At 37.1% G+C, this 27,004-nt stretch overlaps 1 protein-coding gene across 6 annotated transcripts in view; it reads right to left on the reverse strand.

Moving 5' to 3' along the window:
* The window catches only part of NOL10 (nucleolar protein 10), a 61,332-nt gene that overhangs the window by 25,790 nt on the left and 8,538 nt on the right, over nt 1-27,004 (reverse strand). For all 6 annotated transcript variants that reach the window (XM_087776134.1, XM_087776133.1, XM_087776132.1 and 3 more), the window contains exons 7-13: nt 26,313-26,378; nt 24,810-24,870; nt 24,203-24,288; nt 23,796-23,874; nt 22,431-22,580; nt 20,040-20,106; nt 14,589-14,641 (exon numbers count right to left, since the gene is read on the reverse strand). In XM_087776134.1, the coding sequence (XP_087632260.1) occupies nt 14,589-14,641; nt 20,040-20,106; nt 22,431-22,580; nt 23,796-23,874; nt 24,203-24,288; nt 24,810-24,870; nt 26,313-26,378 (562 nt within the window). The remainder of the gene's footprint in view (nt 1-14,588; nt 14,642-20,039; nt 20,107-22,430; nt 22,581-23,795; nt 23,875-24,202; nt 24,289-24,809; nt 24,871-26,312; nt 26,379-27,004) is intronic.

A 27,004-nucleotide genomic window follows, 5' to 3' on the forward strand; every position in this document is an offset into this window, starting at 1 on the left:
CCTGATACTGAGAGTAAAACCTTTCATTGCATGTAATCTGTGCCATGAAACACAAAGCCAAAAGACCCAATTATTCATTATAATCTGTGGAGTGAGTTGGACGATCAGATCATAGAAAACAAAGGGGGGGTGTTAATTAATGGAAAAAAACAGTGGCAGAATACCAGGAAAAAATAGAAAGTCCAACCACTATTCAAATTTCACATGTAAACTGACAAAAAGGAAAACCCTACAGAGATGTTTGTGTAAGTTTTATTGCCTTGTTTCCCTCTCTCCCACCCTACTGAAACTGCTTGCCTACCTATTCTAGGACACCCTAAGAGCTTTGCTTTGTATATTAAAACAGAACAGTTTTTAAGCTTAGGAAGAAATTTAGAAATACAAAAGGCAAACAATACCAGTCACAATGACAAAATTCACAGAATTCAATTGCCCCTGCATTTTAACTGCAGAGTTTAATGCTCCTCTGTCATCCACTGTGAACCAACAGACATCGCGGGGTGGTGCTGAGAGCACTCTGAAATGGCAGGCTCCGCCATTCCTGTGCCCAGGTACAAATGCCACAGTTCAGAGGGCTGGTCTGCACCAGGCCACCGCGGATGAGGCGGAGAGGTGAAACCTATCTGTCCCCCTCCCCGTTCACGGGTTTCCATGCAGCGGGTGCGCAGCAGTGCAGGCGGGACCCCTCGGAGCTCCTACCCCCCAGCTCTGGTACCACCTCAGCCTGGTGCACAGTCCCTGCCAACACTAGCAAAACAGCCAGGAAGCTGTGGAGGTTGGGCGGCTAATTAATACACTTGTCAATTTAGATTGGGAACGTACAATTCTACTGTATCTAAGGGAGAAAAATGCACTAGAATTCACAGCAAGAATAAGAAAATGTTATCAGAGTAGGTAATCACATGCAACTAAACTGACAGATCTCATTTTTACAATATGATATACCAAATAGGTTTCTCTGCAAGTTTTAGAAAAGTTGCACACAGCCAATGGGAGAATCATTATTAAATGAGCGCATATCCACATTTGGCTTGTACTCAAATATTTCTTAGGATAGGAAAACCAGACATCATCACCAACAGTGATCGAACCAATATTTTTCGTACTGTCATTATTATTCTGTTTTCAGTAGGATAACCACTTCTTGAGACAATTTCCGCCAATTGCTGGTGAAATTCAAGAAGATTGTCTTCACAATGAGAACAGTCAATCATTGGAATAATCTCCCCAGGGAAGTGGTCGACTCCGCTACGCTGAACACATTTAAGACTCAGCTTAGGGACATGGTGCTGGGCCATCTCGTCTAGATTGTGCTAGAAAGGTTGGACCAGATGATCCTTGAGGTCCCTTCCAACCTGGTATTCTATGATTGAAAATATTTTTGCCTATCAACAGAGGAGCCTCTCCTGCGGGCTGGGCCCCGCTGGCAGCAAGCTGGGTGGGCTGCTCCCCGCTCTCCTGCCCTCCCGTCACTCTCCTCCTTAACTGACTGGAAATAGCACCCATGAGGTGACCAAAATGCAGTCATCCCCCATTGTGTCCCACCACCGCGTTGCAAGACAGAGTGGCGGCTGGGTCATGCCGGGCAGGGGACGAGGAGCAGCCAGAGAGCATGGCGCTCTCCTCCCTGCGGCTGGACTTACCACAGGGGGCTTCCCACTGTGATACACAGGTAACACAGACATCTCGCCATTGCCTTTTGTGTCTGACACCAAGCCACAAGCAGTAAAGATGTGGACTTTATAATTATTAGTATCATGCCATCTAATGCCAAATTTTTGTCAGTACACATTAGAATGTCTTTAACTTTAGACACAGAAAACACAGAATATGATGAGTAATCTAGCATGCAACTGAGCAGAGACAACAAGTGCAAGGCCAAACTGTTCAAGAAAAGGAAAACAAAAATGTTGACAGAAAAATATTTTTAAACTATTGTAAAATAACTTCAAAACCCACAGTTCTTTGGATTCTATTTTACAAGAATTTTAACTTAATAGTCTTGTAGCACCACAAATCTTACGTGGTACAGGTCTGCAATGCCCTGTACTTATGGCCATGCCTAATTCCTGAGCACTTCTGTAGAAAATATCACCCTGCCATCGGTCTGTAATTCCCCTGAAACTAATGAACCCTAGGACAGAGTAGGTATTTTTCCCGACTCACAACAGATGTTCCTTATCTTCAATCTGGAACACCAGACAGCACTTGTACGCTTTCAAATGCCACTCAACAACTTGACAGCCAGCTCCACAGAGCCCTTAGAGCCACAGAAAATCCTAACTAGTACTAAACATGCTCAACAACTTAAAAGAAGCCCAGGGTGTGTAGAAGCTTCCAGAGTCAGATGTCATGAGATTTAAATTAAATTACTTTGAATGCACATACAGACAAGTATTGTTAAGTATCTGTTCAAAGGTTTCAGAGACCTATTCTACACAAATGAACTGAACAGTTGCTCTTTTCTTCTCAGGGAGTCAAAACAGGTTCCAAAATATATTTTTCAGGATGTTAAATAGTCCCTGGAAGATTTCATACAAGGCAGTGATAAACCATGCATCTATAAATAAGGTGTCAAAAATATATTAAGACTCAAGCAGCAGAAATGCCTCCCAACCTTCATTGATGTATTTTAGCAATCAAAACCATGCAAAATGTTCACAGACAGCATAAATCAGATTTGAAAATAATTAACTACAATTTGAAAAGTTTAAACTGCCTGAAATGCGTCTAGAAGACTAACTTAATGTACATGGACATCATTCAATAAAACACTTCCAGAGCCTTTGGAAAGCAGAAGTATTAGCTGCCGTAGCTGTACAAGACAGCAACATGCAGTTTCACAGAAACTTCACAGTTTCACAAAAAATAACACTGTAATGCTGTATCATGCCATACCAAAATAATACAGTGAATAACAATTAAGTATAAAAATACATCATATCACTGTTCTTTCATAATGTATTTTAAAAGTAATACTTTCTCTCAAAAATCTTCAAATTGTTTGTTGTGCTATCTTCTATGGATTTCAGTTAGACTGTAAGACCTTTACCAGGTAGCAAAAATGTACAATTATAGTTAAATCACCCACTGCCATCCTAGCTGAACTATGTCGACCACAATGAAAACAGCGTATCTTTAAAGATTTCAGCAGAGCTCTGAGTAGTGTATTGTGTAAAATTACTAGTCAGGATGAGAATTTTAATAACTGTAAGGCAACGTAGGAACTGGCTAACAAGAAATAGTTGATGCTGAAAGGGGAATTACTGCACAAAAAGAAGGTTACAACTGAAGCTCAAGGACTGTCCTATTAAATATTTTCATTAATGACTGCCACATATAGTAGGAAAATGCCAATAAAATCTGCTGATGACAAACTGTCACAAAAGAAGGGTCAAAATCTCTCAGGTTAAAAAAAGGTACCTTGAGAACTAAAATGCTGGAAATTGGATGAAATGTAGAGCTAATCACTATCAGCTGTAAAGAACAGAATAGGAAAAAAATGATACTATCTGATTACAAGACAGTAAAAGTCATAAGGCCATTGTATTAGTATAGGAAAGGAATAATGACTCAGTATACATCTTGTACAACTTCAGTCAATAATGTTCAGGATACGTGAATGCAAACTGCAGCAAGTACAGTGAAAGGCTGCTAGGATAATTTCTGAATGCTTGCACAAGAATAAATACAAGCAAAGTTATCACAGTGACACCATAAACTAGAAAAGTTAGCTAAGCATGAAAGGAACGCGGCTCTTGAAGAGCCTTTTAATGGAGATAATGGGGAAGAAACAAAACAACTAATTTTCAGATGAAATCTGACATATTCATGGAAAAGATTATACAATCTGATTGCCTGTGATAAGATGGGACTGGACTCCATGATCCAAGGAAGCCCCTCCATTCCTCTGTTCCCATTTAAAAAAACCAAACAAACAACCCAAACTTAAAGCACTTCAACACAGAGAGATTCTTTTCTAGATTATAATTTCTTTAAATTAAATATATTTTATACATATGACTCAGTGACTTCACATACATATTTACTTGTAGGAGACAAAAATAATTCTTTGGAGGAGACAAAGAATAATAATAAAATAAAAAGCATTTTAAACTTTTATCAGGACACATTTTCTGGAGAAAGCAAATGCACATCTATGTATGCATATTCTCAGCTTCAATCATGCCATTTAACAGAAGGAGATTACAGAAGGTCTAATGGGGGAGGAGAAAAAAATGGGTGATCCCCAGGGTGTGGGCAGTGATTGAAATGTGCAATTGCGTTTTAAACATAATTAGCTCCCTAATTGCATAGCCAAGTTAATTAATGCAATTACATGAGTAATTAATTACTATTCATTTTAAGAGTACTGTTTTCAATGTTTTGTTCTCTAATTTTAAGAATTACACAGATCTCAATATGTAATAACTTTGAAAAGTTTCCATCTATATGCACTGAAAAGGCAGAAGAAAGAATACCTTGTTAACAGTCAAGGTTACATTGATTGCAATTGGTAACTCTCAAAAATCATATGGATTATTTCTAGCTTGTAGACATGAAAAGTTGCAGCTCTCCATTCTTGTTTCTATGCTTTTGGGCTTCAGTCATACCCAGCCCAAGAACTTCAGAGAGCCCAGGAGATTACCTCGTGTTAGAAAGGAGCCTTGGGATCATGTCACCTTGTTATGTTTCTGTCTACTACGTTTCCATAGACAGTGCATTTCCCTTAGCAACCAACGTGCTCCGAACAATTTGTGATGTTGAATTTTATTCTGCCATTCCTTTCTAACTTACTTTCTCCCTATGAACGCTCTACAATCAACTCCAATTCTGCCCTGTTAATCTCTTGAGTAAAACCATTTAATGTACTCGATAACATACTTTAATTCTCTAAATTAAATGAGTTTTGGGAATAAACTCCAAACAAATTTCACACATATTCTCATTTTTCATAATTTCATGCTTTCATTCACCTTACATTATATGTTGTGGATTTGATGCTTTTACAGCCATCAAGTAGCTCACTGGAGTACAGCTACGACCAAGACAGACTGAATAGCACGTTTTTCCTTTTCGGCATACTACTGACAACAGCATTGTGTTTGGTTTTAAGCCCACGCACTCATAAATTTCACTGAACTATACAACGAATTGGCTCTTTCTTTCATCCTAACTCCAGCACATCCAGACATTTTTGGCAGATTCATTAATCTGAGAGAGGTTGGTTTTCCTACCTTTCACTACACTATGGAAGCTGCCAAATCAACAATTTGGAGGTTTTACTCCTTAGAGAGCATGTTAAAGGAAGTGTTGCTTTTAAGATCTTCCCAGTGTTAAACAAAAACTGCTGCAGGAACTTGCACACATCTTCTAGGAATGAGATACTAAATCTTTCTGCCCTGGTAATTATCAGATAGTAAGTACTTCTTTTTCAAATCCTAAGCAGTTTGGCTTTATAGTGGTTTTTTGGTTTGGTTTTTTTTGGGTTTTTTTTTGTTTTTTTTTTTTTCAAATCTCATATTGGCTTTACAGCTTTTTTCTTTTTTAAAATCTCCTATTCTCTGATCTGACAGGTATTACAGTCAGTTAACCAGTCACAGGTCTGCTCTCACTGAGTCTTCTTGGTGAAGCCACCTTCTTTTGAAGGAGGCAACGGTCCTGTTGCTCATAATGTTGGGAAAAAAATGCCCTCCAAGATAGGAACAGTTACTCCTTAAAACTGTAAATATGATTAGCGGAATAGTTCTCTTCCTCACAAGACAGGAAGAAAAAAGGAACACTTCTCACAAGTCATCTCTAACTTACCAGCAGTGGCATTAAGGAGTCTGATGCTTTCACCAACACCCCTATCATGTTCTGACATGTTGACATACATAAAAGATAAACACTCTTTACTATTGCTATGGATCTTTTTATTTATCAGACTCCCTACACTTTTTAGGTCTTTAGACAATTGGAGCTGAGATGATCTGAGGTCAGAAAAATAGACAGAAACTTGAAGCACAAGAATCCACTACTTTCACATTAAGTCAACTAATCAAATGAAGCTCAAGAGGTAAGAAGAGATTGGCTTGCGTTACAAGCATGACCTACTGTCAAGCACTTTCCCATAAATATCAGCTGGAAATTACTTAAAAGTTTCTGAAAGTCTGTTCTTATTCTAAGATAGCACCTTCTATAGCATATCTGCTGTAATAATAGAGGCACTTAGGTAAGTTACCTAAATACTGTGTAATAAGTTCAGCTGATACTCACTTCACAGTTTTTTTTTTTACCTGTGAACATCTGCTGATGGTCTGTTTCTTTATCCATGAAAAAAAAAAAAAGATCAGGTATGATCAGCTTGATCTAATGCCTTGATTTTACTTTGGCCATCCACACCTCCCATTCCCTACCACATCTGACTATGTGCTCTTACCAATTCCTTTGCACAGGTTCTGGTATCCGTTAGACCGTTCACGAAGCCAATTTACTGTTCAGTGACTCAACGTCACTGAACCAGCACAACCCCTCTCACAAACACAACATCTCCACATTTTATATGAAGTCTAATAAAAAAAACCCCACACCCTATCATGATACTCTTCAAACAATAAATCTCTCACAAAGCTCTCCCCGCTTTTACAATTGTGACTGCAGGGGACACAGACAAGGCAATGGCAAGTGGGAGACTTCGTAACTGAACTGCCTTGGCCTTTTTCTTACACAAGGAGAGAACTTTTACACAACTTCTACCTGTTCCAACATGGTCGGAAACCTGTTTTTCAAAATATGATAGTATTTCTTGCAATAGTAAGGGCACGGGCCATCGATGGACAAAACTTCCACTACTAATAGAGATGAGAGTCACATGTGCGTTAATTTTGATATGTACATAATAGCCACTGACTGCAACCTAAATTAACAAGTAAGAAGAACTAAGAATAAACCAGAAATGCAAAATCCCGGCAAGTCCCCTTCTCCATGTCTCTGATGGGACAGAAAACTTCCCAACCATCACACTGTGTGGGGATTTGCCTCTTGTGCTTTTACGTGACCGGGAACAATAGGGCTCTTGCAGTACAAGCCAGATGCCAAGGAACGTTACAGCATAAATATCTTTACAGTCACAAAACCAAAACTTACGATACTGGAGTTCAGCATATGACCTGCATTTTAGGGAAATTTGAGGGATGCTGCAGACATAAAGGTAACGGCAAATCCAGATGTACCTTACGTAACTGATGAACTACTAGAAATCTAGGAACATGTGAGCTTCTAATAACTCCCTACCATGGCGGCTTAATTGCTCTTTGCAAACCTGGGAGGAAGACTGCTCTGTGAGTTTATACAACGACTGCCAGACAACACAAAGGGAAGGAAAGGCAACTACCTGTTGGGAACATGCAACTCCTCCAGACAGATAGTGAAGATAAACCTCAGCATAAACCAACCTACTCTTTACAGAGCATAATGCTAGTGAGAAGAAATTTTATATAACTTATGAAATAATTTTCTTTGAGTAGGAAACATCTTTCAAGTACTTGATGGTTCTATTTATCTCTTAGGTTTGAGTGATAGAAATCTTAAATCCTCAAAACTTTGTTACTATTTTGGTATAAAACAGTCATAATTCACAACATGTTTGGTTCACTACTAAGTGCAGCACAGAAGCTGACAATACAGATAAGCCACAAGGGTCGCTTGCCTCTGCTATCAAATACAATGAAATATTTAGTTGAAATTATCACACAGAGAATATTCTCACATGCTTTGTCTTTTCTGATCCAAAAGTTAAGAGACACTAATTCTTATTACATGCTGATAGACTATAGTATAGTAAAACCCATCCTTTCATCAATTACACCTTTTCATTATCTGTGGCTGCTTCTTTCGTCACTGACTGAAGCTGAGCAACTGCACTTCTAAATATTCAGAAACCAGGTGAAGAATAGATGGCCCAAAGGAAGGAACAAGTGCAACTTAAGAAATAAAAATTATCTTTCAGATACTCAAGGCTTCAATTTTCTACCACTTAAAAAGGGGAGCACCCCCCCCAACTACATCGGCACCAAAAAACATCTAAAACAAGTTTCACAGGAAGACCAGAAATTGTTTCCTGATTATTGCATGTTGGTGTTTTCCTTCTATGTATCTGTGGTAAATGGTACAGCATCTCTCAGCCAGTGCATGGGAAATGGAGGATATCCTTTGCTGGGAATAAGCCCAGCGTGTTATTTTTCAGTTTGAAAGTGTTTAGGTTAAAAGTAGGAAGCTCACATTTCTGTTTGTGAAGATAAACAACTTTTTTCCTATCCTTGTTAATACTCTAAGATAGGTAATGTATCATTCACCAGACATTCTCTTCATATTGTTTGCATGATTTTCTGTGTAAAAGATTAGACTGTTCTGGATGGAAAACACAGTCCTAAAAGAACGATATACAAAAACTCAGATTTAGCTTCAAGGCCAAAGATGCGCTCAAGCATCTTTTTATTAATGGAAAGTTTTTTCTTTTAACACTTGGCAGTCCCAAAGCACAACTGTAATATGCTACTTCATAACAACCTGCTTTCCACTCATTTCACAGTTCTCAAAATAAGCAAACTAAGGTTAAGACCAACATTTCCCACTTTATGTCATAACTAGTGTGTTTTTATTTTACAACATTTTTTCCCAGGGAATGAAACATTTTTCTACACTATATATTATTTCAGGATAGAAAAAAAAAAAATCTCTTAGAACAATTCAGTTTCATGGTTACTTTCCACTTTACCTAAAACTTCTTAGGTAAGGGCTGTATGCAAGGAGATGAACAACTGTCTTCTAAAAAATTCATCCTCATCATACGATCTTCAAGACGACAGTTGAGGCAGCATTAGTCCAGAATGACCTAATACTGACAGTCAGAAGACATGAAAACATCCTAAAAGAAATCAAAATCTCACACTCTAGTCCTAATCTGTTCTATAGTGTCAAAATGCCTGCCACAAATATAAAAACAATGGCATCATTTGCTTCATAGCTTTTACCATGTAGAAGCCAAAAATCAGTTCAGAAGATCTTGCTGTAACTCCAACACCCACAAACCATTTGAACGACAGCTGACTATACAGAACATCGGTCTCAAGGGCATGAAGTACAAGGTGTGGGTAAGTGTTTTTCTCTAATTGTATCCTCATCATATAAAGACCCGAGAGAGGAGAAAAAGACAACTAGTAAATCCAAAAATTATAAAAGGATGAGAAAGTAAGTCTTAGACTGATAAAACTGTTCTGAGGCTATGACCATAGAGGTAAGTGTGGAGCGTGCCACGCATGAGAAACCTCCCACATCCTTTAAAGTGAAAAATGACAGACTGTAAGGATAGATATCTGATGATTAAAACCCCTCGTAGAGAACTAGTGAGAGCACTGTGTCACCAGACTCACAGAAAATACTAACCTATTTCAGATAAATGCTTTTTCTGTCTGCGAGTGAATGGAACACAACTCTTCAGTCACAAGTAAGTTTAGAAGCAGTTAACCTGGAAGCCTACAATCAAACCAAAGCATGTTCATCCTTCATTTAGAATCCAGAACCGTTCCAAATTAGTAGCAAGAAAGAAATAAAGGGGGTGAACTAAGGTATTAAAAAACTGCCTTCACTTATATTTCCTTCAGTACAAGTTCCCTCTACAGATTTGTTTCATCAAATATCCAGTGTATTAAATGAAAACATATAAGCTAGTAGAAATTGGTGCCTTAACCCTGAAATAACATAATCACAGATTAACTACTAAGGAAAAACTAGCTTTTTCTACAGTTTTTCTAAAACTTTTTTCTTCTAAATCTAAGGAAAACACACTTTCTTTTTTTAAGAATGAGCATTTTTGAGGCACATTAAAAAAAAAAGATGGTGATAAAGAGTAATTAAAACAGGCAAGTAGAGGACCTAAAAAAAGGAGAAACGAAATAATTAAAATTGCATGTATGAAAGGAAAGAAGGAAAGAAGTACCAGGAATGGCTGGTTTAATTGAAAAGCCATCCAATTTGAAGAGGACAAAATTAATAAATATTTCTAGCAATAAAGAGATCCATGTATCCAAAGTGGGTATTGTATTAGAAACCAGGCCCATTATAAAGATATTCTTGGAGAAACTGAATCATTGAGTAGGCAAGAAATACTTGCCCTTGAAACATTTCCAGCTTATAACTCCAACAACTCTGAACTAGGAGAGCGCTAGGATATCAAATGATTTTCCAAAACCACCTGAAAAGAAGCCAGAGACGCTCCAGGGTTTATTTTTTTTTAAAGAGCTTAATATCTATTCTACACCAAAAGTACATTGCTTCTAGCCTCAACAGGGAGTTTTCTGCCAAGACTGCAGGAAAGTAAAAAAAATCCAGAACACAGAATATTACACTCAATTAATTACACACTTAATTGCTCTCTTCTTTTAACAGCCTAATGAACAGAGCAAGTTTCAGTTTCAGTATGTATATGTAGCCCAAAGTTGCAAGTCCAGTAAAGGAGACAGGACTGATTTGAATTGTCTGTGCTAAGATCTGACATGTTCGTGTAACCAGCAGTAAACACTCAGAATAAATAACGTTTATGCCCCTTGCTTTACACCCAGAGCATCCAGGAGCTAACATGTAGGGTTTTTTTCTGTACAACCTGAAAAGAGAACATTATATGTCACGGAAGCTGACAGCCTCAATTAAACGTAAGAGAATCCGTCTCATCTTAGATCACAGGCCAGTGGACCACCACGTCTCGGTGAAGCTTCTTCCTCTCTTCACTTCTTTGGCCAGGACCTGGTTGCACTATTGACTCAACTTACATTTCTGAGTCAGTAGTCTGAAAAGTATCCCAAGGCACACACAACTTTCATTTCAGCCTTCCTGAGGCACACATCAAAGTGATATACCAGGAAGCCAGCTGGCAAGAAGTAGGTTCCAAATGTTTGCATAAACTGCAAGTTAACTATTAAACTATTGGCAAAGAGCCCAATTCCAGTCAGAGGCACTTGCCCTGGTTAAAGCCCAGCAAAATAAAACAAAAACAAAGTCTCTAAGCTAAGCCACTCAAGATGTTACCTACGTAAAAGAAATATTTCATTTTAAGGGTCAGATTCAATTTGTCTTTTACTCGCTCCCTGCACTGTGTACCTGCAGAAGGCATCTTCTTGCCATTTAAAATCAAACCTGCCTGGCCTTTCTAGTAAACCAAATATCACCTTCTTTTCCCTCTACTAACAGCTTTGCACACAAAGAACAACTGTGGTGATTTTTTTTTTTTTTTAAAGAAAAGCATAGTTCTCTCAGACATTCCTAGTCTCAAATGTCATATCTATCTTGTTGAAAATTCTGCAGAAAAAGCGGAAGCATGCCATTTCATTTATGGACAATATTATGATACCCATTGTCAACTCTTTTGTAATCCTGAAGTTCGAGAGGCAGTCATTTTTTGGTTTTGTGATGGAAACTTAGCTTTGGCATTAACAATGGAGAGAATGGGCACATGTACACAGATAATTCAGTCAGACATGAGCTCAGTCAGACCGTACTCCAAGCTGGCCGGACACGAGCCAGCTCTAGTTCACAAGTCATGTAGCTGTGTTAGCACAGCACTGTGCCCACGCTAATAAAACCTGCTGAGAGGCAGGGTATATTAGGCTGGACACAGTCCTACACTGTCTGGCCAACTTCAATCAAGGACAGAGGATGCTGGGTCTGTCTGCACCCATCTGCGTACATACGCACTCCTGCTCCGTAAGACTTTGACTTCTGTGCATCTCTTCTTCTGAAGATTTTTTTTTTCTTATTTTGTAACCTAGAAGGGCTAGAGCACAGCACCATACATTTGACATTTTAAGTATCCTCCTTGACCATAACCACGGTAATTCCTTGTAGCTGTTCCAGTGAAGACTTAAAAAAAGAATAATTACTAGCACCACAGGGCAATGAGGGGCTAGGGCAATCGAATGGATTCTATTTACGTAAAAGTACTTCCAAAAGCTCTGAAACGCAACTGTCCGTTACAGTAGTAACATTTCCCCCAGCCATTTATTCTGTTGTGGAATTCAAGAATTAGAACTCAGCTCTTGTCAACATCTCAAAAACAGAGGACACATTTTAAGTAGTATTCACGCCTATCTCAAAGTAAACAAACAAATAGAAAAAATTAAGCTATTCATTGGAAAAAACGGTGAATCCTAGTTCTTAGAAAAAGCCAGAAAACTAGACTATGAAAAGAGATCAGGTAATACAGCAATTCACTAGTTCTTTAAAGTGTTGCTCCAAAGACACATGCAACTAAACTCATCTTTCCCTGTGCAAAGAAATTATTCAGTGTTCCAAGGATGGAAAAAACCCATGTCTTAATAATCTGACATAGAAACCAAAGGACAGGTGTGCATCTCTGAGTGCAAATAACTAGCCCAAAAGATCAAGGAATAAAACTGTAACAAGAACATGTTAATAACATTGAGTTTTCCTTAATAACAAATGCCCTGGAGCCGCTTAAGGCTGACACAACTTCTCCATTTTATATTTTCTTCATTTAAAAAGGAGATTAAAATAAACCAAAACAGCCAACGAAAACAGATTTAGTGAGCTACATACTTGATTTTTAGGAAATGCAGTAAGAAACCCTTCAATTACACAATGCTATCTGTGCCAGCCCTTTCAGTCTTGCCTGTGAAAAGGCAGACAGGGTAAAAAAGACAGTTACTAGAGTGTGAGACTTCTGTCTCTATTTCAAAATAACTTCTTCTCACTACCTTTAACTTTTCTATTGTCTAAAATAAGCATTCCATGTTTTGAAATGAATTATGAATCATGCCAGTATTTAAGGTATCTTCAGGAGCCTTCAAACTCAAAGCCATTAATGTGAACTGGACAAGTTTAGCTTATTCAAAAAGCAAACTTGGTCTGGGCAGTACCTTTTGAATTAAATTTTAAATTTTCTTATACACAACAGTATTTCAAAAATAGAACTCATATTTGGATTTATGCTTTAACATTCATCATTTGGGTCCATTTGTATACTCTCGTGTCACTGTGAATGTAAAACCCATAAAAAGGTACGATCTAAATAAGTTCAGGCAGACTCAGGTACCCATAACCAGAGAACGGTGACAAAGGAAGATTGTTTAAAGAAAAATTTGTGTTAATTTTCATCAGAATAGCCTGCATGCTGCAAAAATACTAGATAGTATTAGTCAGTATTCAGGTTTGCAATTAATGTCCATTAATTATGATCTGAGATCTAATATAGAGTGCTTCTATTTCTTAGCTAAAAATTACTTATCTGATTTCAGAGACATGAATTCAGTATTCACAGAGGATTCTACAAGAGTGACATTTTTGAGAAAGTAAAAAACAAGTATTTTTCATTTTGATTTACAATATGTGCAAGAACACTCAATAATACTGGCTAAAACAAGTTCTAACAAACATTCATTGCTAGTGACAATCAAGACAATGAAATAATTTTTTGGCTAAGTGGCAATGTTGGATACTCACCTCTAATGTAGTATAGCTGTAAAGTTCATATATCATGCACACCTGCGCTAAAAAAAAAATCTCTGCACAATTTTCAGAGAGAAGCTGAACCTTACCCTTAGTGACAGAAGGAATGCTTTTTCCATCTGAATTATTTAAATTGAGTAACTAGTCCATTCAAGTTTTAAAAACTCAGACTGAAAATATGGGAATTTGTCTTCCCCAATTCATTAATTAAAAGGACGACAGCTAAAAAAATGCTTGGAGAGCTACTCTCTAAATCTTACAAAGGACAAGGTAAACAGAAACAAAGTGCTCAGCTTCTAACTACAGCTAGTATTTTGTCTTAAAATACAAAATATTTGTTGGTCCCTCACCCTTTGTTATCCAAAGCATATATATATCCTACTATTTATTTCCTACCAGGCCAAAAAACCCCTAGTGAATGCACTGTAGAATGAAAAACAAAACAAGAGTGAAATGCAGGTGTAGTTTTCTGTCCCATTCCCTAACACTAGAAGGCTTGCTGTTAAGTCTCCCTAAAACTAATCGGCAGACATATAACATACAGTTAACCTACAGTTAAGCCTTTCAAGTGAAGAGCTGCTCAAGAGAAAAGCTGCAATTCAAGTAGGGCATTGAGCAGAAGCTACTGCCAAGAGCCATACTTGAAGCCACACATTAACATTCCTTTGTCAGAACAGAGAAGAATATTTACTGCCATGACTATGTCACTATATACCGCATATTGAAGACAGTAATGAAATATTTCATAACAAAGCAAAATTGTCTTGAACGTAAGCGATACAGTCCCTATTTAGGAGCTCTTTTCTGATCAGCTATGAAAAACTACTTTTTCCAGCAAAGCTCCACTTGAATTTCCTACTGCCACTAGCCAGTTTTGGAACTGGTAGCAAAAGGCAAATTACAGGCTGTTTTTTTAGTAATTCAATATGTTAGATGAATAAATTATGGTTAGCTTAAATTTACTTCATCATGAAAAGTCAGAGAACGTAGATGTGAATTTGCAGCAAATTTTCCAGCATGAATATTTGAATGGCACCAAACAATTGAGTTTTAAAAGAGCAATATCAGCAACAATTTGTATTACTTACTGGTATATAATAGATATTCATTTTAGGGGCTTCATTGGCAGTCATTAGCATTCCTAAAAAGAAATTTCCACATTTAAAAATACTGGTCACAAAAGGATAACACTACTTTAAAAAAAAAAAAAAATAATATATATATATATACACACTTGAGGCATTTAGTTTACATGAAGTAGATTTGTACATATGACTTAAAATATCTTCCCAGGAAAAGAAAGGGAAAAAATGGAAAATTTGCTGGCATAAAAAAAAAAAAAAATTAGAATGGCAACCTGAGTATTTGTAGGGAAAGAACCCTTCATGGGTTAGGGGAGGAGGGGTGAAAGCACACTAACTGTAGCTCATACGGGTACATATTCTTGGCCTGCAATGGAACAACTAATTGGGACCCATAATAAATTGTTGTGTCAAACACTAAGGAAAGAAAGGTCTGATAGCAGCACAATTAACGAAGCTTCGTTTCCTACATATTCATCCCCTTTTGTCCTCTATCTTAACAACTGTTCAGCACCACTTCAAGCAACACTAAGTCCTGACAACTGCAGGCTGTCAATTTTCATAATAAATTCAAATAGTTCATCCCATAATACCATTTAGAGAAATTCCAGTTAGTATTGCACTTAAAACATACCTTGGGTATAAACTTGTATTATTAATACAAGGGGGCTTTGTTTTTTTGTTTTGCTTTGTTTTGTCTAAACAAAGTCATAAATCATAACATGATTTATTCGTATTTCATTTTGGGAAATCAGCACAACAGCAGCTTGTCAACACAAAATGAGAGTCAAGATATTGTGGCTTCAAATGCAGTAATATTAGTGATATTAGCCAACCGGGGCAAATGTAAAATTTCAAATACCTATGAATGTACCTAAGAAGCACCATGAATAAGGGTTGCAAACACTCCAAATATAAAAAACTACTGTAAAAATACTAAAATCCATGGAAAATCTCCAACTGCCACAACACCTCACTTAAGTTCAAAATGAGAAATACTCTCAATTTCCTTCTACATAAGAGAGTAACAAGGACATTTGGCATATACTTTTACATTTATCTCAATTTTGTCTTTCCAATGTAGCTGATCACCAGGTAACACAAGAGATGGAATATGAAGAAGAAAAGAGCAATCAAGTTAGATAACATTCTGATCTAAAAGTACTGTAACATATGCCACCGAGACTATGAATAATTGGGTCAATTACTACACACCCAGAGGGTAGAAATATAATTTACACCCAACTAGAGGAACGCAATTAACATGGGTGGAGTAATCCTTCCTACCTAATCCTTTCATTAAAAATACACAACGCAGCTGGACTTATAATGTCAGAAAAAAGGGGGCTTGCTTTCCTGGCAAAGCAAGAAATTTGTGAAAGCTTAGTCAGCAAACTAAGGCTAAAAACCATACCTGGAAAGGTTTGCAGGCAATTTAAGGAAAAAGCAAGAATTTACAGTATTATACGCATATATATACACACACACAAGATGTACTACATGTACATACTATAGTACATAGATTACATGTTCCCTTAACATACCAGCATGCTCGCTACTATTTCAGGAGACAAAGCATTTCTCCATTGACTGAATATGAATCACTAGAGATAAAAGGGTAGAAATTAATTCTGCAGGTGCTTCAAAGATGACAGTAAAGGGAAAACCTCCTCTTTGAGAGTCTTCCACCAATAATTAAAGGAGGGAAAAAAAAAGACTTTGGAACAGTACATGGGCGTATACTACAGGGGAAATAAAAGAATAAAAAAAGGGAAAAACTCTGTGAAAGGGGAACTCTACTCCACACATCTTCATTGTTTCAGCTTGTTAGTTTTAACCAATTTTTATGGGAAGAGACACCACACCCTAAAAAACTACACAGTGGCCTAGCCTGATCACATTAAGAGGGAAATAAATGAGAATTCTTTTTTCAGGGAAAAGGTTTTAATAAAACCATCTTCGGAAAGTGGTCTACAACACAGTACCATCAATTTAAAGGAATGAAAACACGACTATGAAGCGGTAGTAAATGGGAGAAGCAGTTTTAGAAAAAGCAAATTTTTTACTTTTAAAAAAATATTTTACAATAATTGAAACAAATGAGGCACAAATTTCTATACACTGAAGATGCTGTTAAGTTTCGTTTATATTGTACAACTTAACTGAAGCTGAGTCAAGGCTACTCAGTAAGTGGTAAACCTTTTTTCTCCTAGCCCCATTCTGTGCACGTGAGATCAGAGAAAAGAGATTCACAACTAGTTTAAGAGATCCACTAATGTTTGTCATGATGTAGTTTGGTCAAAGATACACAAGGGTTTGCTTCCCTGAAAGGTAGTAGTACTGAAGCTAGTTGGTAAAATAATTTAATTAAAAAACCACAACTACAACAAAACTCCCACAAAACTACTGAAAAAGAATAATTCACATTATAGTGATCCACCGTTTAACATAAATATTTCAGAATGTTTTATGTTACAATGTAGTTTCACTTTTACAACTCAATGCAGTGTTAAAATTATTTCATTACTTCACATGCAGCAGACATTTGGACGTAAAACAGAGCTGCAACTAATAGAAAGTATCAGCTACCTTCTGGGATTTTAAAACAAAACTTGATTATTACAACTGTTGTAATAAAATTATAATTATAAAATGGAAAAGTAAAATGTCTAGACATACTAGACAACAATTTTCCCCAAACAAAAGCATTCTAAATGTAGATTCAATGACTTCTGGTTCATGACATTTCTGAAATTACTCTCTTCAATTTGAAACAAAACATGTATGAAACAAATTCTGAATTTTGACCCACATCAGTGAAATAAAATATGAAAGCATTTCCTTCCATGTAATGATGAACTGCAAAGCTGTTTCAAGCAAATATAGGAGGAAAAGGGTGAGATTAGGATACGGGCTTTCTGAGCAGCAGTGTCACACGACCTGTTGGAGCACAAGCTAGGCAAATACCTCTTGGGCTTCCTGTGCCATGCTGGCTTCATGAACATCCAGGGGTGCTCTGAGAATGCTGGGGCACCAGTGACAGCACTGAGCCATAGCCATACCGGTACTTATATTGTATTTCCAGCTCTCCACAACTGCAAGTTCCTATCACTGAAAGTATTTCCGTATTTCCAGATGTTCAAACATAATTATTCTTTAAATTCCGAATGAGCATGAGGTGGTGCCAGGCATCTTAAAATCTGCAGCAACGGTATTTATGACAAACATGCAATGCACCACCTCTTCCCTTAAGTCACTTAATTTTCACTGCAACATGTTCTAGTTTTTCGCCTCTGTCTTCCATATTATTATAAAACACAATCTAGTGTTCACCCCACAACAGTTCTTATCACAAGACATTCACCTGCTCCCCTAACAGACATGGCTGATGAAAGAACAAGAAGAAAAGCGGAACTGACTTAAGGTGGAGACGCGGGACACAGGACTGGAATGCGCAGTCTAGATCACAAACACATGAAAAAGTAATGTCTAATAAGCAACATTAGGGAGATAAGTGCATTCAATTCTTTGCGCTACAAAGTTCTTCCTGCAGAGTCTCATGAAAATCTTCTCTGCAAAAGCACTTGAGGCATGTCTGCATACCACAGAGGCTACAGAGCGTCCATACTAACATCCATCCTTGTAGATATTCAAACTTGACTGGTTATGTCCTGAGCAACCTGATCAGACTTTGAAGTTGGATCTAACTTCAAGTCTTTGAAGTTGGATCTAACTTCCAAGTTCGGCCCTGCTTTGAGCAGGAAATATACGACCCCCAGGGGTCCCTTCCAACCTAAATTATGCTAAGATTCTACATTATCAAATAAATAACTTGTTTCACTCCCTGTCATGCGCCCTTCATTATCAATGCTGCATGGATGTCAATTCACTCCTGGGTTCTCTTTTGGATAAAATCAATAAGCTTATCAAAGGTGAAACCTGGATGAAATGCTAAAGATAATTCACTTCAATGAATTCTCTCTGTAGCCACTGTGGATGAGAGAAGACCAGGTTTGTCTGCTTCCATGTCGCACAGTCCACACTTTTACCACACAGTTATTCTGAAACATCCCAGAAGGAACTCATACATACAACCAGGGCACCTGAGGTGTACCCTCAGCGCCCTGCCATAAAGTCCCTGTTTTGGCGAGCTTTGATTCTTTGCTTACATTATTTTTGGCACTTTGATCTCGGAAAAACAAATACACGGAACACAAATAAAAATGGTACTGGTGCCTTTCTGAGGGCTCAGAAAAACCTAGCTCAATTCCTGAGTAGCAAAACACCAGTGTGTTTCAGAGGGGACTAAACCTGAGCAGCATGGAAGCGAGTTAATATTGTCATCAGCAAGGTCCTGCAGACCATTACAGTTTTGCTGCTGCATAAGATCAAAAATGCCCACCATCTCAGTAGGGATCAGTATTTCAGTGCTCATCTTACCGACAAAAAAAAAAGGACACATTCTTAACTGAAGTTGGCAGAAAAGACAAGATAAGTTTTAACTTGTTAGAAATCTCAAACTCGCTTATCTACAATCTTGAATTTGAGCTGCTAGTATGAATCAAAATCCAAGTCGCTCTGTCTTTACTGCTACCTCTCTCTAAAATGAAGATAGTATCAGAGTTTGCAACATAGGCATTCTCTGGAACAAGAATTTTGTCCTGTGCCATCCTAGTGACCCTAATTTTTATTTCATCTTTTTCAGTACTGCTTTCTAAAAAGGAAGTAGGTGTCACATACTAGTTAAGAACTAAGCAACTCAGATCAAGCAGAAAAAATTAAGGCCAGTTGCAATCTGAGGTACAACCGAAGCACACGTGCACATACAAGCACGATTTTGTAAAATATTTTTACTCCTAAGGTAGGATCTGGAAACTGTGCTTAAAAGTGACCCTCAGTTTTGACCTCTAAACATAACGTTATGAGACAGAGCAAATTTGAAAACAGTCACAAAATGCATGCAAATCTGTGCACTTAGGAATCTACACTTAAAACCACAGTATTCAACGTCAGGGAGGGCACAATAAGTGCTATTACCTAAAACAAGAAAAGATCAAATAGTTGTAAACACTTGTAAAAATTTGTAAACTTGCTGTAAAGAGATTTTTCCTACCTCTAGAAAGCAAGCTCTAACTCACCTGGGACTTAGCCAAGACAAAAGGCCAAAATTCCTATTCTTATGAAATGAAACACTTCAGGTATTTGAAAGGGCAAAAGAGGTCAATCACTCAATAGACAGCACAGCAGCTCCTCACTGCAAAGAGGCTCTGATTTAATACAGATGCAGAGGAAACAATGACACTAACTGACAAGTAACCATTTTTTCCTAGCTCTGTCATAAGGAGGAAAGTGGACCTAATTTGTATCACCTGAACAGAAAAAAAAAAAAGACCACAGCTTGTGTTAACACAAGCTTTCCCTTTTGAACTTACTAAGACATTAATGTATCTAACATACCTGAATTTGGATACAGGCAGACATCATTGATATCATATTCTGGCTCCATTGAAGTAAATATCTTCCCCTGAAATTGTAGGAAGAAAATATATTATAAAGAACTCCAAACAATATAATTAAATTTAGTAAATCTAAACATTAAGAATAGCCATTATAGAAGCTAAGAAATATAATGGAATAAAGATGGAACAGATTTTGCAGAACAATAAAATGTTATTAAAGTATCTGAACATAACACAAGGAACTCAATATTGTATTTTGTCTCTGATCCGATCTCTTATAAAGAAGTGTAGCCCATTGGTTATTGAAGACACAGCAACATACCGTGGCACTTCTGATTTCTCAGCTCACACTTCTGTGTTCAAAATATGTGTGTCAGATCTGCTTTATTTTATTTTATGCAAAAGGTGGGGTGAGGTCCATAAGTTCCCAGCACATTACCACTGTAACCCTCTCTTTGTTCAAGTCTGAATGTGGTAGTTTTAAATCATTTTATTTTGGTAAGTATCATTAGCTGAAATGATGGATTGGGAGTGGAATTTGATTCTGCAGCTTGGTTCCTCCACCTTGCTCATATCTACATAAAATGAAACACAGCTCAGCACTTTATCTGTAATTTATAAACTCAGTATTAAAGAGGTCTAAATATAAAACAAAAGTAGTAAAAGCATCCAGTGGTATCTAGCTTAGATCAGAATTGAAGTTATAAAGGTTATTTAAGAAAAAGTAAAAGCAGGAAACAACATTCTCAAAAAAAAATAAGAATTGGAACAGAGTCTGAAAAACCCAGACAAAATACAGGTGCTCTTATAAGCCAACACGCAAGACAGCCAGTAAAAGGAAGAGTCTCTAAGAACTGGGCCACAGAATCTGAAGCATGAGAGTACATGCCTACACGGTTCTAAATGAGGGACAGGAGCAGAGCAAATTTTGATCCTATTCCTCTTTTTTCTTTCCCTGCAGCAATCCCACCTACCTTTCTGGGCCCTTCCTTTCCCTCCCAGTTACATGCTGTTACCCCACCCACCTCTGGTCTCTCCCCGATGATTAATAAGAGTCCTCCCCCACCCCGGTCTTAGCAGACAAAAGCCTCACGCTCCCCACCCCAAGGCACGTCTCAGCATGGGGCTATTCTGGTATCAAAGCCATATGCTCTCCACCCCGCAGTCTGCCTCTGCAGTTGGTTCCCAGCCAGAGATAGTCAGGAACCAACATCTGGGAGAGGTGGAGCCAGCTGGAACATACTCTAGGAAAGAGTCCAAAGCTATCTTTGCCTTCCAGCAGTAAGAAACCCTCCCTTTTCCCACTGCAGAGGCCACCTGACAAACCTTGCAGTGTTTCATTCTCAATGAGGGAAACATATATACCTAGGAAAAACGGAGAGAGGCCACTGCAGATGTTTTAAATAATAACCAATAATTTATTTGCTCTTTTAAACAATATAAAGTAACTGCTTACAAAAAACTGCTTGCAATCACAGAAAAAATAAAAGAGGCTGTTGAAAGTTCATGACAAAGCCCAACAATAGAGAAATGACTGCCTAAAATAGTCAGAAAGAAGTGCCTCTAAACTACCATAACTGCTCTTGATATGTTTCGTTATAAAGCTAGAAAAGCACAGATGGAGCATGTTTTTTAGAAGGAATACAATGAATAAAGATAGCCCCTCAAACCGAACCAAGCTACAGTAGTATTACTATGAATCTATAGGGTAACATATTTTGTGCAAGCTGCATTGACAGAAAGATAAGAAAAAGAACAGCATAATATAATGACAGAAAGTCTTAATGAAACTTAAGAGATTTCCACTTCACTTAGAGGTGCAAAAGACAGGGATAGAGATGCTGCCTATTGCAACATAATCCATTAATACAGCATAGTACACACTGCTATTTGGATCTAGGCATAGTATCTGCTTCAATATCCAAATAGGTTTCTGTGAAAATAAGCAGTACCTAATTTTAATAGATCCTAAACTAACTGAGCTACCTTTGAAGTCAGCCCTTCTTTGAGCAGGGAACTGGAATGACCATGTTTTCTCTAATGAAAAATCATAACTGAGTGTGTTCAGGCACACTGTGAGAAATACACAAACCAGGGCAATGGCTAAGATACTACTTTTTATGTTTAAATCCTTCTACTGAAAGAAGCATCCTAGGCAGACATGTACAAACAGCTAAAAAAAGTACCTCAGACTATATTCTTATACCTGACAGGCTGTTGAATACCTTCCCAGATGTTGGTCTATTTAGTCAGACAGGACAAAATGCTATGTAAATTAGGACACATTAAAAACCCAACTTCCTACGCTGAATTTCAGCTTTATTATTCAAGCTGCATGAAAAAAAAAAAGAAAAAAAAAATCTGAATGCAGCAACATCAGAACACTTACCGTATCTTTATTCCACATTTTTATGATTCGAGAATCTGCAGAGATAATTAAATCCAACTGATGCTGAAACTGAATTGACTTAATAGGCAGGCCATAGTAGTGATCTTTGACTATTAATGGATTACTAGACCGGAGATCATATAATAAAACCTTGAAGAATAAGAGACAGATTAAACTTACAATATTGTAATATCACGAGGAAGTCATGCACACCAGATCTTCAATAAAGATTTAACTAAACTTGAGATTTTTTACTTAAACACATGGACAGGATTTATGTAAAAGAAATAATTTTAAATTCTGAAAACAGCTTAAGTGACAATGTATTTTAACCTCAGAATGCTACAGTCTAAAAAAAATTAGGAGCAAATTTAAGAGCTCATAATCTTTCTAAAGTCTTTTTAATTTCTATTGAAAAAATGAATCGTTTTCAAGGCTTAGTATTCCTTAATTACTAATATTTCACTTCCAAATTTTTGTGCTGTTCTTGCAAGATTTAAATTTTCAGACTCCCTTCCATATTCAGTGAGTATCACTTTCACTCAGTGAAACACCACAGAACATCATTTTTTATTTTAAGAAAAGTAGAGAGTACGGGCCCTGTCTTCCAGAAACCTGCATTTTTATCTCCAAAGTTTCCTATGGAACTTGAGAAAGACCTTAAATTTTTCACAGGCAAAGCATGAATACTAAAGCATAAATACTTGGGGAAAAAATATTATCAGTTTGTTTGATAAAAAAATATAATCTCCAATAAAACTTGCCTGACACATATACTAACATTATCACAAATACAACTCTTACATACTTATCTGCTCTTGAACAAGCTACAGTTTTCTAAGCTCACCAAAATACTGATGGAGGCAGAAAAAAATCCCCATACTCTACTTTACAAATATGATGGTAACAATGAATAAATGAATCTAAATGATCCCTTACAGAAAGATAAGGATAAAAACAATAGTTGAAAGACAATCACTTCTGCTTCGTTAGTCACTATCAAGATAAGGGACAGTATATACGTTGCATTGAGATGGTACTGATAGTCTCAAAAAGCAGCAACTCCCCTGCATACTTGACTCTTAAGTTATAAGAAAACTGCAGAATTTGAAGTTATATAGTATGTAGGTTGTGATGATTTTAAGTGGTCCCTACATTATTCTGAAGAGCAAGACCATTTGACAAAATTAATTTGCAGTTTAAGAATGACTATCACTACTCTATACACATAATTTATGCTCTTATAAATACTTTTATTAATATATATTTACATTACAATAAATGCACTCAACGTATGATAGACCTGGACTGGCATTTGCAAGAACAGGATCTCCTAAGAACTACTATAGATGAAGTTAAGTCTACCTGCCCAGTAGATGTTCCAACAGCCATATTCAAAGCTCCATCAAATTTCAGTGCTGAAATGGATGGTAAAGCATCTATCCTGCAAAGCACAATGCTTATAGTTAGATATTCTTTCAATAAAGGCTGCAAATAATTTTTTCAATGTTAAAAATAGCTAAGATAATTAACGTAAATTAATTTACAATTATCACTCAGAAATACTACTTCAAAAAGCTGTATTGTTTGCATTCACAACTTGTCGTTGTATAGAAAATTAGGCACTACTACTCAGATCAATAACTCCTCCATGACTAAGAAACCCCTTTATTCACACTAGTAATGAGAACAGAAGACCATGGGTAGGTGTTTCTAAAAGCAAAACTTCTGAAAAAAACAGAACACACTTTGAAAAAGTAGCCTTTACTCACTCTGTGTCTGCTGTCACACTGCTTAAAGCACAGTCCAACAGCCCAACTCGATTTCTAGTTCTAGGATCCCAGCATTCCACTTTACCCTAAACAGTTCAGAAAATATGTTTCAGGCTTATGCAACAGATGTCTGGTATTCAGAATACGTTTAAGTAAAATTATGAATTATTTAATCTATGAATAATTAATCAAATTTCCCAGGTTGACATGAGTTGTTCTAATAATGGCACACGTTCCACACATTTCAGTTACATGTTTTAAAAACGTGATCTGAATGAAAATCATTAACACCAAATTTCCAAAGATTAATAGGGTATACATGCTAGCTAACTTCTACAGATGGCTATACTGTAAAGCAAGATAACATTATTTTCTCTCCCATCTGCAAAATCTCAAGCATCTCAGCAACCGAGGTAGCTCAGAAATTGTATCTGCACTATGCTTTAAAAGGTTATCTTGTTTAATGGATCTATACGTAATGTAGCAAATGATATCAAACTAATTAATTAGGTTCCTGTCATGATTTCTTCTTATCCTCATGCAAACGAATATAAAAAAAAGAAACAAACACTACTGCCCTTTTTATAAAAGGAATGCAAACATTTACCTCAGCCGTCCCCATAGCAAACAGGAAGTGTACAGGATTTATGTCACAGACGTTACTCTCTCTAAAACAGAAAAAGGAACAAGTTTTATGACTTCAGAATAATTTAACACATGAACAACTAAAAAGATTTCTGTAATCATGTATGCTATTGCTCAGCCTGGAAAAGCAAAAGCTGGAGGGAGGGAGAGAGAGATGGCCACCTAACAGCAGCTTCCTATACTTAAGAGGAGATTACCAAGAATTTGGAGCCATTAGACACAATACTGAGTACTTGAAACAGGTAAGGTTCCAACTGGATGCAAGGATAATATTTTTATGCCTGCAGATAATTAAGCACTGGAACAGGTTGCCTATAGAGGCTGTGGAATTTCCATCCCTGGAGTTTTCAAAACACCCTAGGAAAATTCATCTGAATTCAGTGTGACCATGCCTTGAGCAGGAGGCTGGGCTCTGAGGTTTTTTCCCAACCTGAACGATTCTGTGTTTCTCTGCCCATACCCACCACCTACCACTAGGCCTTTCCTTATCATTCTGCTCTACTATTTCTTTTAACGGTTATGTCAAAACGTGTTCCTGATCACTTATGTTCTGAAGCTTATATCTCCAACATATTCTGATGAACGGCCTGTCTTCCTTTCCCTCCCCCAGGTATCCTGTTTCTCAACAGGGCACCCAGGAGCCCTGTATTTCTCCAGCAGTTCTTCCAAAGCACAAATATTTCTCTTCACGCCACTCATCCTGGCACCTTCCAACTTCTTCCATTCAAAGCCCTCCACCTCTAATTCTATAACTCATCCGATTCCCCTACTCTCACAACCTTCTCACAACTTCAAGTCTCATATCCCTAATTCAGATTTTACACAAGACCCTTAGCATTCCCACTCCAGGATTTTCCTGGGTGTTTTTTTGCTACTGCTCAGTTTCTGTAATTATGCCTGCCCAAATATTCCTTCACCCATTAAACTATCCTACCCACTGAGCACCAGCTGTTGCCCACCAACTAGCTGCTTTATCTAGTCAAGTCTGTTCTTCTCATCTGCCTCTCCCCACATAAAAGAAGCCCAGCTCCTGCTCTGGTAGGGTTTTCAAAAGAATCAGACACATGCTGGAGATATAAAAATTCTCTTTGGGCTACACCAAAAGCAGAAGGACAAAGACATGCCTGGGAAAGTACATACCCTGTGGGTAGATCTCTATATGATGGCTAAATGGAGCAATAATGGCAAAGTTTTAATGAAATTCTATTAAGATCAAGTTATATAATACCTACAACTCTGTATTAAGCAATTTTAAAATATCCACAAAAGAAAACTCAATTAAAACACAAAAACTAGAACAAAGAATTACAGAACATAAAATAAAATGAGGCTCAGACTCAGCATATGATCCTTTTCAACTCTACAATGCATTTGGGCAGTATTCAGATACAGTACTGATGGTGAGCATGCTAGTAGTTTGCTTCCACCTGGTGGAAAGAAGACAGATAGATGTCGGACAACTTACGAAGCGTCAGTTTGCAGGGAGTTGAGAAACCTTCCTTGTTCCAGATTTAGCCTGTATACTTCAGAACTATAAAGAAAAAAAATCAAAAATTACTCCTTTCTCTTACAAAATACTGAAAAATACTGTTATAAGTTAGGAGGAGTTACGAAGATTCTTGCTGACAGCCTAATTTTACCAAATACACAATGTTCAGACTTCATGTTCTAAAACATAAGACCCATCTATCCTTCAGTGTTAAAAATACAGAGAAAAATGTGCATGTTCACCAAAGATATTTGTTACACTGCAATATCCCACCAATTAATATTTTTCCAGGGAAAAGATTCATTAATTCCTTTCTTAAGATCTTTTAATTTCCTATGATTTACGTTACATCTTGAATTGCCACTTATTTTGTTTGAAACCCTAAAGACCTCATTTTATTTTTACTACATCCTCTCACAAACTCAATTAATTATTTCATGTGATTTGACTCACACTTTAACAGCAACAAAACACCAACCAGGATAGAAAAAGTTATTTAATTTTCCTTACTTAGATGCCAACCATTTTTTAAAAATGGTATGCTGAATTGCAATTTTTAGAACAAATTTGCAAATACATGATGTACCTTGTTTAAGAATCAAAGAAAGAAGTCTTAAAACAGTACAGGAAACTGAATTAATCTTAGTCTTGCCATACTTTCCACTCTT

The sequence above is a fragment of the Nipponia nippon genome, unplaced genomic scaffold (assembly GCF_047370975.1).
Source record: "Nipponia nippon isolate SJK-2023a ecotype South Korea unplaced genomic scaffold, ASM4737097v1 scaffold_4, whole genome shotgun sequence".
Taxonomy (NCBI): domain Eukaryota; kingdom Metazoa; phylum Chordata; class Aves; order Pelecaniformes; family Threskiornithidae; genus Nipponia; species Nipponia nippon.